Source organism: Meriones unguiculatus, chromosome 8 (assembly GCF_030254825.1).
Source record: "Meriones unguiculatus strain TT.TT164.6M chromosome 8, Bangor_MerUng_6.1, whole genome shotgun sequence".
NCBI classification, from domain to species: Eukaryota; Metazoa; Chordata; class Mammalia; order Rodentia; family Muridae; genus Meriones; species Meriones unguiculatus.
The window spans coordinates 12,826,211-12,841,696 of record NC_083356.1 but is presented as its reverse complement, the minus strand read 5'-3'; the positions used below and the strand labels follow the sequence as shown (position 1 = coordinate 12,841,696).

At 45.9% G+C, this 15,486-nt stretch overlaps 1 protein-coding gene across 4 annotated transcripts; it reads left to right on the top strand.

Moving 5' to 3' along the window:
- The first annotated feature begins 550 nt into the window (after positions 1 to 550).
- Positions 551 to 6,747, top strand: Acr (acrosin). 4 transcript variants are annotated; one of them, XM_060390545.1, is made up of 5 exons: positions 551 to 643; positions 1,550 to 1,756; positions 1,965 to 2,248; positions 5,327 to 5,472; positions 6,038 to 6,747. In XM_060390545.1, exons 1-5 carry the CDS (start codon positions 567 to 569, stop codon positions 6,647 to 6,649), a joined length of 1,326 nt encoding a protein of 441 aa, XP_060246528.1. In that variant the 5' UTR covers positions 551 to 566; the 3' UTR covers positions 6,650 to 6,747. The 4 variants fall into 4 exon arrangements, with proteins under 4 accessions (XP_060246528.1, XP_060246530.1, XP_021519992.1 ...); XM_060390547.1 differs by having other exon boundaries at positions 6,067 to 6,249; XM_021664317.2 differs by having other exon boundaries at positions 6,046 to 6,249.
- The last annotated feature ends 8,739 nt before the right edge of the window (positions 6,748 to 15,486 follow it).

Sequence of the window (15,486 nt, the reverse complement as noted above, 5' to 3'; positions counted from 1 at the left end):
AAGTGTAGACGATTCTATATGGCTGTACTTGGTGAGGCCTGGAGACCTCCAGGAATCACTGTGATCCTGAGCAATGGACAAGAAGGTGGGCCTTGAAGTCTTAAGTCAAGAAACTTCAAAATGGCTCTTTGTAAGTGTTCTGTTGACAGACACTTCTCCCACCCCACCACTTACTGAGGCTCTGTCGTCCTGTGGAACCTGTGAACATATTCTATATATACTACCTCATTACAAGAGGGCCAAGTTGCTCTTCAGTCCGTGAGTATGGTGTGGTGTCAGCTACCAAAGAGCGTATCCCAAACATTGATAAAGTGAAACTCCAAAAGCTTTACCAAGGATGAATAAAAGTCTTAGGACAGAGGCAATGGGTTGCACACGAGTTCCTCACCATCCCGAGGTCAGGAGAGTTTACAGAGGAAGTTGGAGTGTCACTTCAGCATGAATCAGTTAATCAAGGAGGCCTGCCTGGCCTGCTGGGGTGGGGGTGGGAGATCACCCTGCTGATTGGCCAGAAGACTGTGGAGCTTTGTGAGGTCACAGCTTGCAGGCCAGGTTAGGGCAGGAGTATGGTAGAGATGCTGCCAACTGTCGTTGTGCTGGTCTTGGCAGTGTCCGTGGTTGCCAGAGATAACTCCACGTGTGAGTAAGTGTCAGGGGCACCTTGGTGGGGGTAAGGGTCCTTAGGAATGAAAGGTCCTACCTACACTCCCTTTGTCCAGGGCTAAGATGAGCAGTAAGCATGTGATAGTTTCACAGTTCCTGTGACCTGCATCCCCAACTCAGACCTTCCCTGCTTCCAGAACTGTAATCTTGGAATCATTAGGTTTCCAACTGCCTATGGTTTCTGAGAGAGAGAGAGAGAGAGAGAGAGAGAGAGAGAGAGAGATCATTCATAGATCTCTTCCCGCTTCTCCAGTGACTGGCTTCATTGCCTTTCAGGTATTGGGTCCCAAACTTTAGGAGCCCCTGGTCTCCTGTGGACAACTAAGCTCATTCACCTGTGCATGAGTCCAAAGGCATCACTTGCCTTTGCACCACTACCTACTTGAAGACTCTTCTTCCTAAGGGACCCACAATGCAAAGAGCTCCAAAACTCTTGGTAGCCTTTCCCCTGTGACATAGTTTCTAGAACTTGCAACTCAGGATCCCTTCTGCATCTAGTGTGACCCTAATGCTTATGAGCCACTGTATTAACTTGTAGCTACTTGCAGTTACTTTCTCCCAACCCAGCGCTACAACCCTGCAGTCTCCTTAATCACCTGACATTTGCTGGAGACTCCCTCCCAAGATTGGTCCTGAAAACCATTCCACCCCTCTGCCATCATAGTGCTTTTGACTACCACTATGTTCAGGGACCCCTTAATACCTCTAGGGCCCATGTGGATAGTTCCTGGAGACTGTGGTGTCCTGCAGACCCTAGGCTGCCTCTCTTTCCCCCAAATTCCTTCCCATTCTTCCCAACCCTATGTCCCTGCCTCCCTCCCAGGTGTGGAGGTACAAAGACTGGATGCCTCTTCTTGGTTTGAGCAGTGTCCTGGTCTCTCCTCAGTGGCCCCTGTGGGTTACGATTCAGGCAGAACCCACAAGCAGGTTTCCGGATTGTCGGAGGGCAGACTGCGCAGCGCGGGGCCTGGCCCTGGATGGTCAGCCTACAGATCTTCATGTCCCATAACAGGCGCAGGTACCACGCCTGTGGAGGAAGCCTGCTGAACGCCCACTGGGTGCTTACAGCTGCTCACTGCTTCGATAACAAAAAGTACGTGTGGGACTCAGAGAGGGAGGTTTCTAGAGTGCTCCAAACAGAAAGGGGCATCCCCCAAGTGCTATTCTCAAGGTTTCCATGGAGCTCTGGGCCAGCCTGGTTGCTAGACTTGACAGGGCTCTGAGGGTCAGTCACTGTCACCACACGCTTTTGTCTAGCCAGTCTGCAAATGAGAACGACTGGTTTACCTTTGTCCCCACAGAAAAGTCTATGACTGGAGACTGGTTTTTGGAGCACAGGAAATTGAATATGGAAGAAACAAGCCAGTGAGAGAGCCTCTGCAGGAGAGATATGTGCAGAAAATCATCATTCATGAAAAATACAACATTGTGACAGAGGGCAATGACATTGCTCTCTTGAAGATCACTCCTCCGGTTTCATGTGGGAGCTACATTGGGCCCTGCTGCCTCCCTCAATTTAAGGCTGGTCCTCCCAAAGTTCCCCAGACCTGCTACGTGACTGGGTGGGGATACATGAAAGAGAAGGGTGAGTATGGGTGGGGTTCCTTGATGGGCACTGGTGCCCATTCTCTTTGCAGCCTTTTCATGGCAGGGGTCATGGCGTGTGGCCGAGAGGTTTCAGTTCTCCTCATGGCATCATGAATAGAGTCTACTCTACCATAGGCCCTTTCATGACTGGAGATGTCAGATGTTAGAGAAGCCGGGTCCCAAGGTCATGGTGTCTGGGTTGTTGGAGGGCATGACTGGCAATGGCTACCTATGGAAAGGATGACTGGAAGGTACAAGGAAGACCTTGACATATTTTAGATTGTAGCAAAGCTCTGTGTGTGTGTGTGTGTGTATCAGCTAGAGGCTCAGCTGCTAGACTTTGGACATTGGAAACTTAAACTGAAGCAGTATTTGCAAAAGTTACCAGGGCATATGGCTTTGTTGCTGTGGCGTTGAAAGAGAGAAAAGGCCTAGCCTCCAAAGTTTAGCATCTCCAACTTCTGTGGTCTCAGGGATGCCTTAATTCATCATCAGCAGGTGTCTAAGGCATTTTTCCTTCCTTGGACAGTCATAGCACCAAGACTCTCCATTTCCTTCCAAATTACTTGATGTTCCCTAGGTAGACTGGGAGGGACGTAGATGGTGGGTCTACTTTCCTTTGGGTCACTCTGGAATTATCCTGCAGATCTCTTGCCCTTCAAGATGGGTCTAGCTGCCTTTTTTTTTTTTTTTTTTTAGCTCTCTGTCCTTTTCCTTGGCCCAGACCTTTCGTGTGCCAATGCTACCTGGCCCATATGGCAACCGCATGAGTAGAGGAATGTGAGTAGACAGGCTGACAGGGGTACTGGAAATGTTCGAGAGTCATTGATGACTCCACAGTTATAGTCTGAGTCCCAGATAACCTCCCTACATCCTTAGAGACAAGGCCCACTGTTGATACCAGAAGTAAAGGTCAACACCTTAAGTTACAGCAGTTGGCAGTAGGGCATTGTCAAGAGGACAAGACCAAATAGAACTTGTTCCCTGCTCAAGAACAGTGCTTTCAGCTTCTTATAAGTGGTTGTACAAATTTTTATTGTCACACGAGGGATGTGAAAATTTGACTGGGATTAACTGAGCCATCAGTTTCTTCTTTGATTTTGGAAAGTTTAGGCTTCCTAATTTGAGGCAATCTAACAATTTGGGGCTTATAACTCAGTCTTTTGTTTTTGAAATTAGAAATCCTTGGTCCCCTCACTCTTATTCTCTTTTTCTAGAGGTGACCAAAGTCTTTAAAGCAATGTGGGTTGCAACCTTTTTGGCAAACCTCTGTCTCCCAAAATATTTACATTACTATTCAAAACAGTAGCAAAATTGCAGTTATGAAGTAGCAAGGAAAATACTTTTATAGTTGGGGGTCACCACAACACGAGGAACTATATTAAAAGGTCACGGCAGTACAAAAGCTGAAAGCCACTGTTTTTAAAGGTTTACTTCCAATCCTGTCCTTTAGGTGAGGGGGTCTTACTCTAGCTCCTTTAGTCTTCGCTGGCTTATGCTGGCACGTGACTGCAGCCACATGGGCATCCCATCCACCCACCTGCTGGTGCCTGTCTCTCTGCATCATTCACTCCTGTCTTATCTGTCCTCTCATCATATACACAGCCTATGGTTCTTGCTGATCTCTGGTTCTAGAATCCTCTTAAATTAGTGGAGGTGTCTCTCATTTTTGTCTCACAAACCCATGTCTCCTGTCCAGGCCTCAGTCTTTAAAAAATCCCCAGGCTCCAAGCTTTTGTGGCCTGTTTATATATGCTTGGTTCTACCTCCCCTTTGAGTTCACCTGCTTTGGGGCTGGAGGAGCTACCGAGATGCAGTTCCTTTTGCTGGGGTTTTGAGATCTTATAGGCCTCTTATTTACCTTGTCTGATAATGAGAACATTCTGTTTCAGAACACCTGTTTTTGCACAGTGAGGTTCATGACTTTCAAGTCTATGGCTTCAGCCATAGAACTAAAGAGTTACTTATTTATCTCAATGGCTAGCAAGTTAAGGTTGTTGTTATTGTTATTTTAGTGTCAACCCCACCTCAGGAACAGTGCCTGTATAATCCTCTCACTGATGCTTAGATGTGAGGAGAGGTAGAAGTTCTATTGCAAACAGAAAACAGAATAAAACACCCTCTGTTTAAAAAGAAAAATCTTTGAAATACCCATAGCTCAGGAAACACGTACTATGCAGATGCCTGCTGCCTGCCTGCTGAGAGTTTAGGCCTGCATTCATGGGCTCCATGCTTTCCCTGTCTTACCACCTACACTCATGTGGCCATCGCTGCCCATGACATCCAACCCTAGGCTGCTGTGGGAGGGGGCTGTCAGAGCTGCCGCTGCTACAGACCCTGCTGGCTGTGTGTGACAAAGAGCCCCGCTGTGCTGAGGGTATGTCTCAGTCAGATGCATGCTGGCTGCGTGAGCTGAAGTGTAACTGTGTCTCTCCTACCACCCCCCAGCCCCCACGATAGCGTCTGTGGTAGTGAATGAGGCCCTGACTCAGTTCTCCTGTTCCAAAAATCTCCTCAAAGCAGATCTGAGACACATGGGAGGATCGTGTCTGAAGCTGGGTGGAGGAGTCCTAAAGGAGGATAAAAATCAGGGAGGGTGACTTCTAGACACACAGTGCAGGATGAAAGGTGTGTCTCAGTCATGGGTGTGGAGAGGGGCAATCCTGGCCAGACTTTTGACTTTGGTGGGTGGTGCTCCAGCCCCTTATCCAAAACGGGAGTAGCAGGACCATGGACATAGTACTTGGCTTATTAGAGCTTCAGCTAACGTCTACAATTCCTCATCTATCACTAATATAGATATCATCTTTCCTTCGTTCCTTCCTTCCTTTGTTCCTTCCTTCGTTCCTTCCTTTCTTCTTTCCTTCCTTCTTCCAGACACAATTCTCTTACATCTACTCCAACCTGTCCTTTTGCTGTGCATTTCCTCCCCTCAGGAGTGTGAGGTGAGCTTGAGGGATCTTTGTTTAACCAGACAGAGCACTACGTAGGATGGATGGAAGTTCATGGTGGGGGAGGAGGCAGGGCTTCCTTCATATCCTCCTTGAGCACTGACCACTGTGTGGCCTGGCTGCAGCCCCCAGGCCATCAACTGTCCTGATGGAGGCACGTGTGGATCTCATTGACCTCGACCTGTGTAACTCAACCCAGTGGTACAGTGGGCGTGTCACATCAACTAATGTGTGTGCAGGGTATCCTGAAGGCAAGATTGACACCTGCCAGGTAACTTCCTTCTGGTACTCAGACCCCTGGGGTACCTCTAGGGATCCTAGCCCCTGAGAAAACCTCATTTTAAGTCCCCGATCTCCATCCTCTCCTCTCCTTAGCCAAGGGCTCACTTAAGTGACTCCTTCCCTGGTAACTGTTTTTTAACATCCATGTTAACTAGTATGGGGGTGACGACTACCATCTGTTCCTACTGAGAACATGTCAGCACACTTAGCATTTGACACCGACATTAGCACACAGAACACATTGCTCAAACCCAGTCATCGAAGATAACGCTTTCCTCTTCCCCATAACACAAAGCACCCAAAGCCACAGTGTTCATGCATGCAGGTAGAGCCGCATGCATGTACATGTGAACTCACCTTACTGCAAGGCATCTCGGGACCTTTCCCCTGCCCTCCGCATTCCAATGGAGAGTGGCAGCTCTTAACTTCTCCAGTTGTATCTAAGGCGCTGGGAAACTATGTGGCTGCAGACATTGTTCTCCCACAGCCCCATGACCCTTCTGGGAAGGGAGAGTGGCTCAGGCTGAGAGTGACCCCTCTGCCCTTCTGGACAGGGGGACAGTGGTGGGCCTCTCATGTGCAGAGACAACGTCAACAGCCCCTTTGTGGTCGTGGGGATCACGAGCTGGGGGGTAGGCTGTGCCCGTGCTAAGCGTCCTGGAATCTACACAGCCACCTGGGACTACCTGGACTGGATTGCTTCCAAGATCGGCTCTAATGCCTTGCACATGATTCAACCAGCCACTCCTCCCCAGCCTACTTCCCAAACACCGACTTCTTTTCGCCCTCCTTGGCAATACCAACAAAACATGCCTCCTCAACCATCTCGGCCATCCCGGCCATCCCGGCCACGACCGTCTCGGCCTCTGTACCATCGACCGTCTTCGGCCCAAGTCTCACCATCAAAAGCACCCCTAGCTCCACTCACAACCGTAGGCCAGCCTGCATCCTTTACTTTTACTACGAATCACACGAAACACCACAGGAAACTTTCTTTTGCTCAGCGTGTACAGCGTCTCATAGATGCCCTGAAGGTGAGGACTTATCCTCTACACGATTCCTCACGTTTCAGTGGACCAATGAACAACCCCCGCTACTACTCCAATTATGGGTCTTTTCTAACAGGGAGCCCCCCCTACATTCCTGAGAAAAGAGAAATGAAATAAAGCATATATTTGTATATAAATATATATACATGAGGACATGCTTTCCGGACTTCTGTTTTCTCCAATTCAACCCAAATCCTCCTCCGTCAAATCTGTCCCCTCCCTCCTGCACCCTCCAATAAAGTGGAATTGCTCATGCATTCATATTGGTTTTTTAAACATTGAATCTTAATGCTTGAATAAAGCAGACTAGGGCTGTAGGCCAACCATGGTCCTTCCTTTGTGCTTTCTTGATACTGGCAGGTGTTAGATGCCTCTATATGTGGAACTAGAGGGTGGGTGAAAGAGCTCCACCGGCTGATCTGAGCGGAAAAGGAGCGGCTGCTGCCAGGAGGCCCTGTTCTCTTAATGCTACCATGAGACTGGCCCACCGAGATGCTTCTGTGTGACAGGCTGGGCCCCTCAGAGCACAAGGGATCACGACAAGGCTGCTCGGCAGCCCAAACAGGTGCCTCCCACAGACAAGGCACCAGGTAAGGTGCCTCTTACCTGTGGATGATCGAACACTGCCTGTTTAGGGTTATTTCCAGCCTGGGGACAAATCTTTAGTTCCTGGATTCAGGCACATAAGAGCTTATTTGCTAAAGCTTTCCAGGAATAACAGTGGGAGAAGGAGTATCTAACAGATGGACCTGACTTTGGAATGGCTTTCTTACCATCATAAGATGGCTAAGAATATCCATTGTACCCGGGTCATGATGGTGCACACCTTTAATCCCAGCACTTGGGAGGCAGAGGCAGGCAGATCTTTGTGAGTCTGAGGCCAGCCTGGTCTACAAAGTGAGCCCAGGACAGCCAGTGTTACACAGAACCCTGTCTCGAAAAATAAAAACAAACAAACACAAGAATATCCATTTTAAGGAATAGAGAAAAAAGTCTGAACCTTTCTAATGATATAAAGATATGCAGGACCAATAGGAAAGGGTCAGATGCATCTCAAGGAAAGTGAGCCCAACAAGAGACATGGACATGGTCTGAAGTTTCCTCAGAGTGGCTGTTGGACACCAAGTCTAAGTGTCAGGCTTGCCCCACACTGCCTGAGGCTGGGGTCGGCCCTCAGCCAGAACACTTTTGTTTGCTAAGTCCTGATGGCCGTGTTCGGCTGTTCATTCTGGTCAAGAAAGTAAATCAAGTCTGGTGTTTGAATTAATCATTTGTGTTAGTAAGGATGGTAGGGCAGAGAGAAGCCATACTTCTTGAAATCAAAATGTGCTCCAGGATATATCCTGGTCTCAAAAGTTATACTTTGCTTTCAGCTGTGCTGCTCGGCTTAGCAGGAGTGTAAGGCTCTGACCACTCAGAGTGAGGCACAAGGACCGCTTGTGTTAGGCCTTCTGCTGGGCGTGCTTGCCTGCTTGATCTGACTGCCTGTGCAGAAAGAAAACTTTGGCCTTACTGACATACTTTGTATTGTGGCCACTTTCTTGGGACCCCAGACCTATTTCTTAAAGCCTGGCACCCAACATGAGAGGCTCTTTCTCTGTGACCAAAGGAACTGCTTCCCGTCCTGAGGGGTGCACCCTGCTGCCTCATTGCCATGGTCCTGGATATGGACGCCTTCTCAAGCTCCTGAACTAATGGAAACCCAGATTTGAAAATGAATCAGCAGTGTCGAGAGGAGGTCCTTAAGCAAGCATGGTGGCAACTAGGTAACGTCCATGCACAGACCAAGGTAAGAAAATTGGATTATAGAGTACTTACATGTGGTTGGGATTTTTTTTTTTCAGGGTGAGAATGTGGCTGAAATGTCAGTCTCAGGCTACTTGGAGGTGGAAAACAACATCCAGGGGGAACACATGAAACCTCCAGTGCAAATCCTTTGAGTAACTCTAGGGAGGACTTGGGAAGGGAGGAATGAAGATTCTTTGATGGTCCCCATTTAGTCCATTAGGATGAGTTTTGAGGTTCTGGGAAGACAACTTTTGAACCAAGAAAAGCCCAAACTTGGAAGTGTTAATACTGCTTTGGTGGGTGCGACACCTGGAGGGTTGTGTGAGTGTGACTGAAGCATTTAATCCAATGAGAAGCAAGCGTGAACTCCTTGATCTGCAGTTCCACTTTCCTGTGAGGGTAAAAAGCAGTTTGGGTAGAGTTCCAACGGCATAAGCAGTTCCACGCAAACTGCAGTGCGTCAAGAAGGGCCTCTGCTGCTTTTCAGCTGTCTTCACTGTAGGAAGAGAGAGGAGGCCGAGCATCTCTCATCAAGACATCACAGTTACAAGATACAGATTGGAAACCCAGGCTCCCTCTTTGGGTAAACAGAAGGACAGGCCTTAGACCCGTAAGAACAAAGGGTCTCCTAAGGCACATACTTCAGTATTGGGGGGGGGCAGTGGTGGAGGGGGAACAAGAAACAATGCGTTAAGACTGGGTGGTTTAGGGCTCCTATTGCTGTGATAAAACACCATGACTGAAAGCCTGCTCTCTTAGACCAGCTAGGACCACCTAGGGATGCCATCACCCACGGTTAGCTGGGTCCTTACACATCACATCAGTCATTAAAACAATAGCATATAGGCTTGCTACAGGCCAATCTTATGAAGGCAAGATTAGCCTTTACCAAGATTCCCTCTTTTCAGATCTGCATAGGTTTGTGTCAGGTTGACAACATGCAGCTTCCTGGGTATGTGAGCTTCTAGAATATGTTAATGGTGAAGAGTGTGCAGATGATTAAGACCCTTGCTGGATTAAAAAATGGGGAACAGAGCTAAACACATTCTCAATAGAGGAACATCGAATGGCAGAGAAGCACTTAAAGAAATGCTCAACGTCCTTAGTCATCAGGGAAATGCAAATCAAAACAACCCAGAGATTTCACCTTATACCTATCAGAATGGCTAAGATCAAACACTCAAGTGACAACACATGCTGGAGAGGATGTGGAGAAAGAGGAACTCTACTCCGTTGCTGGTGGGAATGTAAACTTGTACAACCACTTTGGAAATCAATCTGGTGCTTTCTTAGACAATTAGGAATAGTGCTACCTCAAGATCCAGCGATACCACTCCTAGGCATAGATCCAAAAGATGCTCAAGTATACATCAAGGACATTTGCTCAACCATGTTCATAGAAGCTTTATTTGTAATAGCCAGAAGCTGGAAACAACCCAGATGCCCCTCAGTTGAGGAATGGATACAGAAATTGTGGTACTTTTACACAATGGAATTCGACTCAGCAATTAAAAACAAGGAAATCATGAAATTTGCAGGCAAATGGTGGGATCTAGAAATGATCATCCTGAGTGAGGTATCCCAGAAGCAGAAAGACATATCTGGTATATACTCACTTATAGGTGGATATTAGACATATGATATAGGATAATCATACTAAAACCTGTACACCTAAGGAAACTAATCAAGAAGGAGGACCCTGGTAAGAAGCCCAATCTTCAGAAAGGCAAACGAGATGGACATCAGAAGAGGGAGAAAATAGGGAACAGGACAGGAGCCTATCACAGAGGGCCTCTGAAAGACTCTACCCATCAGGGTATTAAAACATATGCTGAGATAGCCAAACTTTTTGCAGAGTTCAGGGAATCTTATGAAAGAAGGGGGAGATAGAAAGATTTGGAGGGAACAGGAGCTCCACAAGGATAGCAAGAGAACCAAAAAATCTGGGCACAGGGGCCTTTTCTGAGACTGGTATTCCAAACAAGGACCAAGCATGGAGATAACTTAGAACCCTTACACAGAAGTAGCCCATGGCATCTCAGTGTCCAGAAGGGTTCTCTAATAGTAGGAACAGGGACTGCCTTTGACATGACTCATGGGCTGGCTCTTTGATCACCTCCCCGTGACAGAGGAGCAGCCTATCAGTCCACAGAGGAAGACAAAGAAGCCAGCCCTGATGAGACCTGATAGACTAAGGTCATATGGAAGAAGAGGAGGACCTACCCTATCATTGGACTGGGGTTGGGGCATAAGAGAAGAAGAGGGAGGGAAGGTAGGATTAAGAGGGAATGGAGGAGGGGGCTACAGCTGGGATACAAAGTGAATAAAATGTAATTAAAAAAATAAAAATTAAATTAAAAAACCAGAAAAAAAGATCTTTGCTGGAGAGAGGGACCTGGGACCCTGTTTTCTCTGAAACAAGAGCAACAAAGCAAACCAGAGAAGAGAGTCTACCTTCTAACTGGGATTCTGCTCCATCACCTTTTTTCCTCTGTGTGGGAACCCCGCAGTTCTGAACTGCCAGCTTCAGTTCCAGATGTTAGCTCAATCTCTAGATTAAGAATGAACCTTGAAAAATAATAATGACAGGAGGTTATCCATAATCTCCCTCTCTTAATAAAGAAATCCCCTTAATTGATGTTCCCATTCAAGGGTATTCTCCTAGGTGGGAAAAGGATAGTGTTTGTCAACATCCCCTTCCCAGGTCAGAGGTATTAAATTTACAAAGGGAACTAACAACTTGGATAGTGTGATGTCTTGTCTATCGGCTCAATACCTTGGGCCTCAGGACCTTAGCTGGTGGACAAAGGGGATGGTAAGAAGGGTGGTCACCACATACATAGATGTAGGCAAAATGCTCACACATAATATAGTAAAAAAAGACAAGGTTCCTACCTAAGTGGACGCCACAACTTCTTTGGGGCTGGAGACATAGCTCAGCGGTTAAAAGCACTGTTGCTCTTGCAGAGGACTTGGATTTGGGCCCTGGCACTCACATGGTGTTTCAAAACCACTTTGAATTTTAGTTCCAGAGCCACTGATGTCCTCTTCTGATTCTGAAGGTACCAAGCCCACATGGTACAGAGACATACATGCAGACAAAATAATCATACACATAAATCTTAAAAAAAAAACACCCCAAAATAAAAAAAACAAAATTATCAATAAAAAGAAAGGACACCATGGCTTGGTAGAGCGTAACGACAGGAGATTAAAAAACCCCATCCAGGGGGCTGGAGAGATGGCTCAGAGGTTAAGAACACTCGCTGTTCTTCCAAAGGCCCTGAGTTCAATTCCCAGCAACCACATGGTGGCTCATAACCATCTATAGTAAGATCTGGTGTGCAGGCAGAATGTTGTATAAATAATAAATAAATCTTTTCTAAAAAAAAAACAAAAAACAAAAAAAAAAAACCCAACCAACAACCTACATGGAATAATAACAAGGAGGGTCATCAAGGCCACGTGAGGGATCTTTGAAACTTGGCCATAAAGGAGTTGGAAAAATCAGCACCAATCCTAGACTACGAATAAAACCTTTAATATACAATAAGGAAAAAAAAAGTATGATCTACAGTGTTTCTAGAAAGGCAAGTCTTAAAAAGAAAACAAGAAATAATATTCTGCATGAATTTTGCAGAGGATTAAAAGACATTAATAAAATACCTTTGTCATCTCAGACTGTAATTCCAGGGCTAATGTGGAGTGTGCTTTCTTTTCTGTCTTTTTTTTGTTTTCAGGGAGTGTTCCCTTGCATTCAGGATTATCTTGATAATGTGCCAACGCTCTTGATAAATGTATATATTTTTCTAAACACAGGAAGAAAGCTTGGTAATTAAAAGGGTGTGCTGGGTGCCGTAGTGCATGCCTGTAATCCCAGCACTCGGGGAGGCAGAGGCAGGCAGAGCTCTGTGAGGTTGAGGCCAACCTAGTCTATAAAACAAGTCCAGGATGGCCAAGGCTACACAGAGAAACCTTGTCTCAAAACCCAGAACCAACCAACCAACCAAAAAAAAAAAAAAAAAAAAAAAAAGAAGTATGTGGATAGGTAATCTTAATTTGCTATAATGTGCCATGTGTGTTATTTGGATTTGACTCGTATTTAGGGAAAGAAATAGTAAATGTGTATGAGAGAATTATTGAGAAGGATGTAAGCATGAATTCATATTTTGGGTAAAAAGGGGTAAAAAGAAAATATTTTAGATAAGGATTGATTTCATGTAATAAAACAAGATTTTTGTCCTAAGAATGAAAAATAAAAGATGAGGACTGCCTTAGTTACTGTTTTATTGCTGTGAAGAGACACCATGACCAAGGCAACACATAGAAGAAACACTTTTTTGGGGACTTAGATTTAGAGAGTGTACTGGCTAGTTTTATGTCAACTTGACAAAGCTAAAGGAGGGAACTAAAGAAGCTAAAGGTTCTAAAAGGAGAAAACCTCAATTGAGAAAATGTCTCCATAAGATCCAGCAGTTGGGCATTTTCTTAATTAAGGATTGATGGGGGAGGGCCTAGCCCATTGTGGGTGGGGCCATCCCTGGGCTGCTGGTCTTGAGTCCTACAAGAAAGCATCAAGCAAGTCATAAGGAGCAGTCCAGTAAGCAGTACCTTTCCATGACCTCTGCAACAGCTCCTGCCTCTACGGTCCTGCCCTGCTTGAGTTCCTGTCCTGACTTCCTAATGAACAGTGATATGCAAGCATAAGGCAAAAAAAACCCCTTTACTTCTCAATTCCTTTTGTCATGGTGTTTCATCATAGCAAGAGCAACTAAGACAGTGAGTTCATGACCACCATGGCGGGGAGCAGGCGGCAGGTGGCAGGCATGGTGTTGGGCCAGTTAACTGAGAGCTTTGTGGCAAGCAGGAGACCCACAGAGAGAGAGGGAACTGGGCTTTTGAGACCTCAAAACCCACCTCCAGGGACACACCTTCTCTAACAAGGCCACACCTCCTAACCCTTCCCAAATAGTTCTACCAACTGGGGAACCAAGCTTTCAAATATATAAGCTTATGGTGGACATTTCCTTTCAAACCACAGAAAGGACAAGACCCTTCCAGTTTAAAGCCAAATCACAGAAGATCTGAATAAATTGTATAAGATCTGTGAAAAATGGGACTTAAGGGGGATGTTTTATGATAATAGTTTATTAAAATTCCTAAGATTATACTGATCTAGTTGTGGTAAAATTTGGATTTTTTTTTTTTTGTTGTTGTTAAAGTTTTGAGACAGGGGCTCATTGTGTAGCCAAAGCTATCCTGGAACTCACTGTGTGAACCAGTGTGGCCTTGACCATTCACAGTGATTGGCTTGCCTCTGACTCTGCTAGGATTAAAGGTGCCTGCCACCACACCAGCCAGGCTCCATGGAACCCTTAAGAGACAAAAGTTGCAAACAGCTGGAGTTACTGGTGAGGGAATAAACAAATTGGTGAATATAAACATGATGGAACAAGGTCCATCTATAAAGGAAACAATGTACATGATGCCATGATGCATGGTTGAATCCTCCCCCCCACCCCCCAGGGTCTCTTATGTAGCCCTGGCTGTCCTGGGAATCACTATGTACTCCAGGCTGGCCTCTGCCTGGGTGCTCGGATTAAAGGCCCCACTATGACGCACTCTGGATGAATCTTGAAAGTGGAAGAAGTTAGACATAAAAAGCCACACATTGTATGGTTTTGCTTATATGAACTCTCCAGAATTAATAAATCCACGGAGAACACAGACTTTGGGGTGAGAGAGGATTAGCAGCTCTCTACATTGTGACTGTATGAAATGCACTGAAGTGTTAGGTGCATTTCATCTCAGACATCACAACCTTGCTTAGTCTACTCAATTTGGTCCCTTCGAAAACCAGTTAAATCATAAAGCATAACAGTGGAGCCCCTAAAACTTAGAAAAGATGTGGTTTCATGGGAGCTATTGTGCAGTAGGTATCTTAAAAGCCCCCTTACCCAGTTACAGTGCTGATGGATAGAAAGTGATTTCCCTTTCCCCAGAGAAGTGTCTGAGCTAAAGTAGGAACCCTTTGCTCTGGACGATACAAGCTGTCTCCTGTGCCTCAGGCACTTGCTGACAATCCTCTGGTGTTCAGGCAGGACCGAATCTGGGACAGTTTGTCCTTGAGAGTTTCGCTGGAATTGGAAGTGGCAGTAAAGTTGGCCTCCCGCTGCACCTCACTCTCTGTTTCCCTCATTCACTGGAGAAAACAGCCCCAGCAGGCCATCTAAGATGGTTTTCTCAGGCTCTCCTTCAAGGAAACCTAATATAAACAATTATGTGAAAACCAATATTGGTACATTTTTTGGTACATGAAGTCTCTATCAATAAAGCTATTTACATAAAAAGAAATACAAGGCTGGAATGGAGTTTAGTGGTAGGGCAGTGCCCTTAGCTAACTCATGAGCTCCTGGGTTCAATGCCCAAAAGTGCAACGCACATTTGTGCACACATACATTGCCAGCTTATTAATCACCTAGAATAATGAGCACTTTATTCTTTTTAGGAAGAGTCTCACTTTGTAGCTCTGGATAGCCTGGAACTCACTCTGTAGACCATTTTCATTCTTGAAAATCCCTGCTCAGAAGTTAACGTTGAACATTTGAGTATCACTTAAAGGGGAAACATGCTTGTTCCTCAGACCTCAATAGTTGAAAAACTCACAAACTAAAAATTCCACTGAAATGGCCTCCTGTAGTCAATCAAGGTAACTCAGACAATAGCATGGAGCAGATCAAGGCAGTCTTCCTTCACCAATGTGGTTGGTGGTTTTGTGTTCTTCAGACCACAAAGTTCACACAGTCTGTGTGGTGGTTTTAATGAGAATGGCTCTCATTAGTACATTTGAGTGCCTGAGTTGGTGGGACTGTTAAGGATTAGGAGGTGTGGCCTGGCTGGAGGAGGTGAGTCACTGGGGGTAGGCTTTGAGGCTTCAAGATCATGCCATTCACCATTCCCATCGGTTCTCTCTGCCTTGCGCTTGTGGATCAAGTATGAACTCTCAGCTCCTGTGCTGGCTCCATGCCTTTCTGCCATGCTCCCCAGCGTGATGGTCCTGGACTCACGCTCTGGAACTGTGAGCCTCTATTAGATGCTTTCTTCTGTAAGTTGCGTTGGTCATGTGTTTTGTTACAGCAATAGAAAAGTAACTAAGACACTTAGTG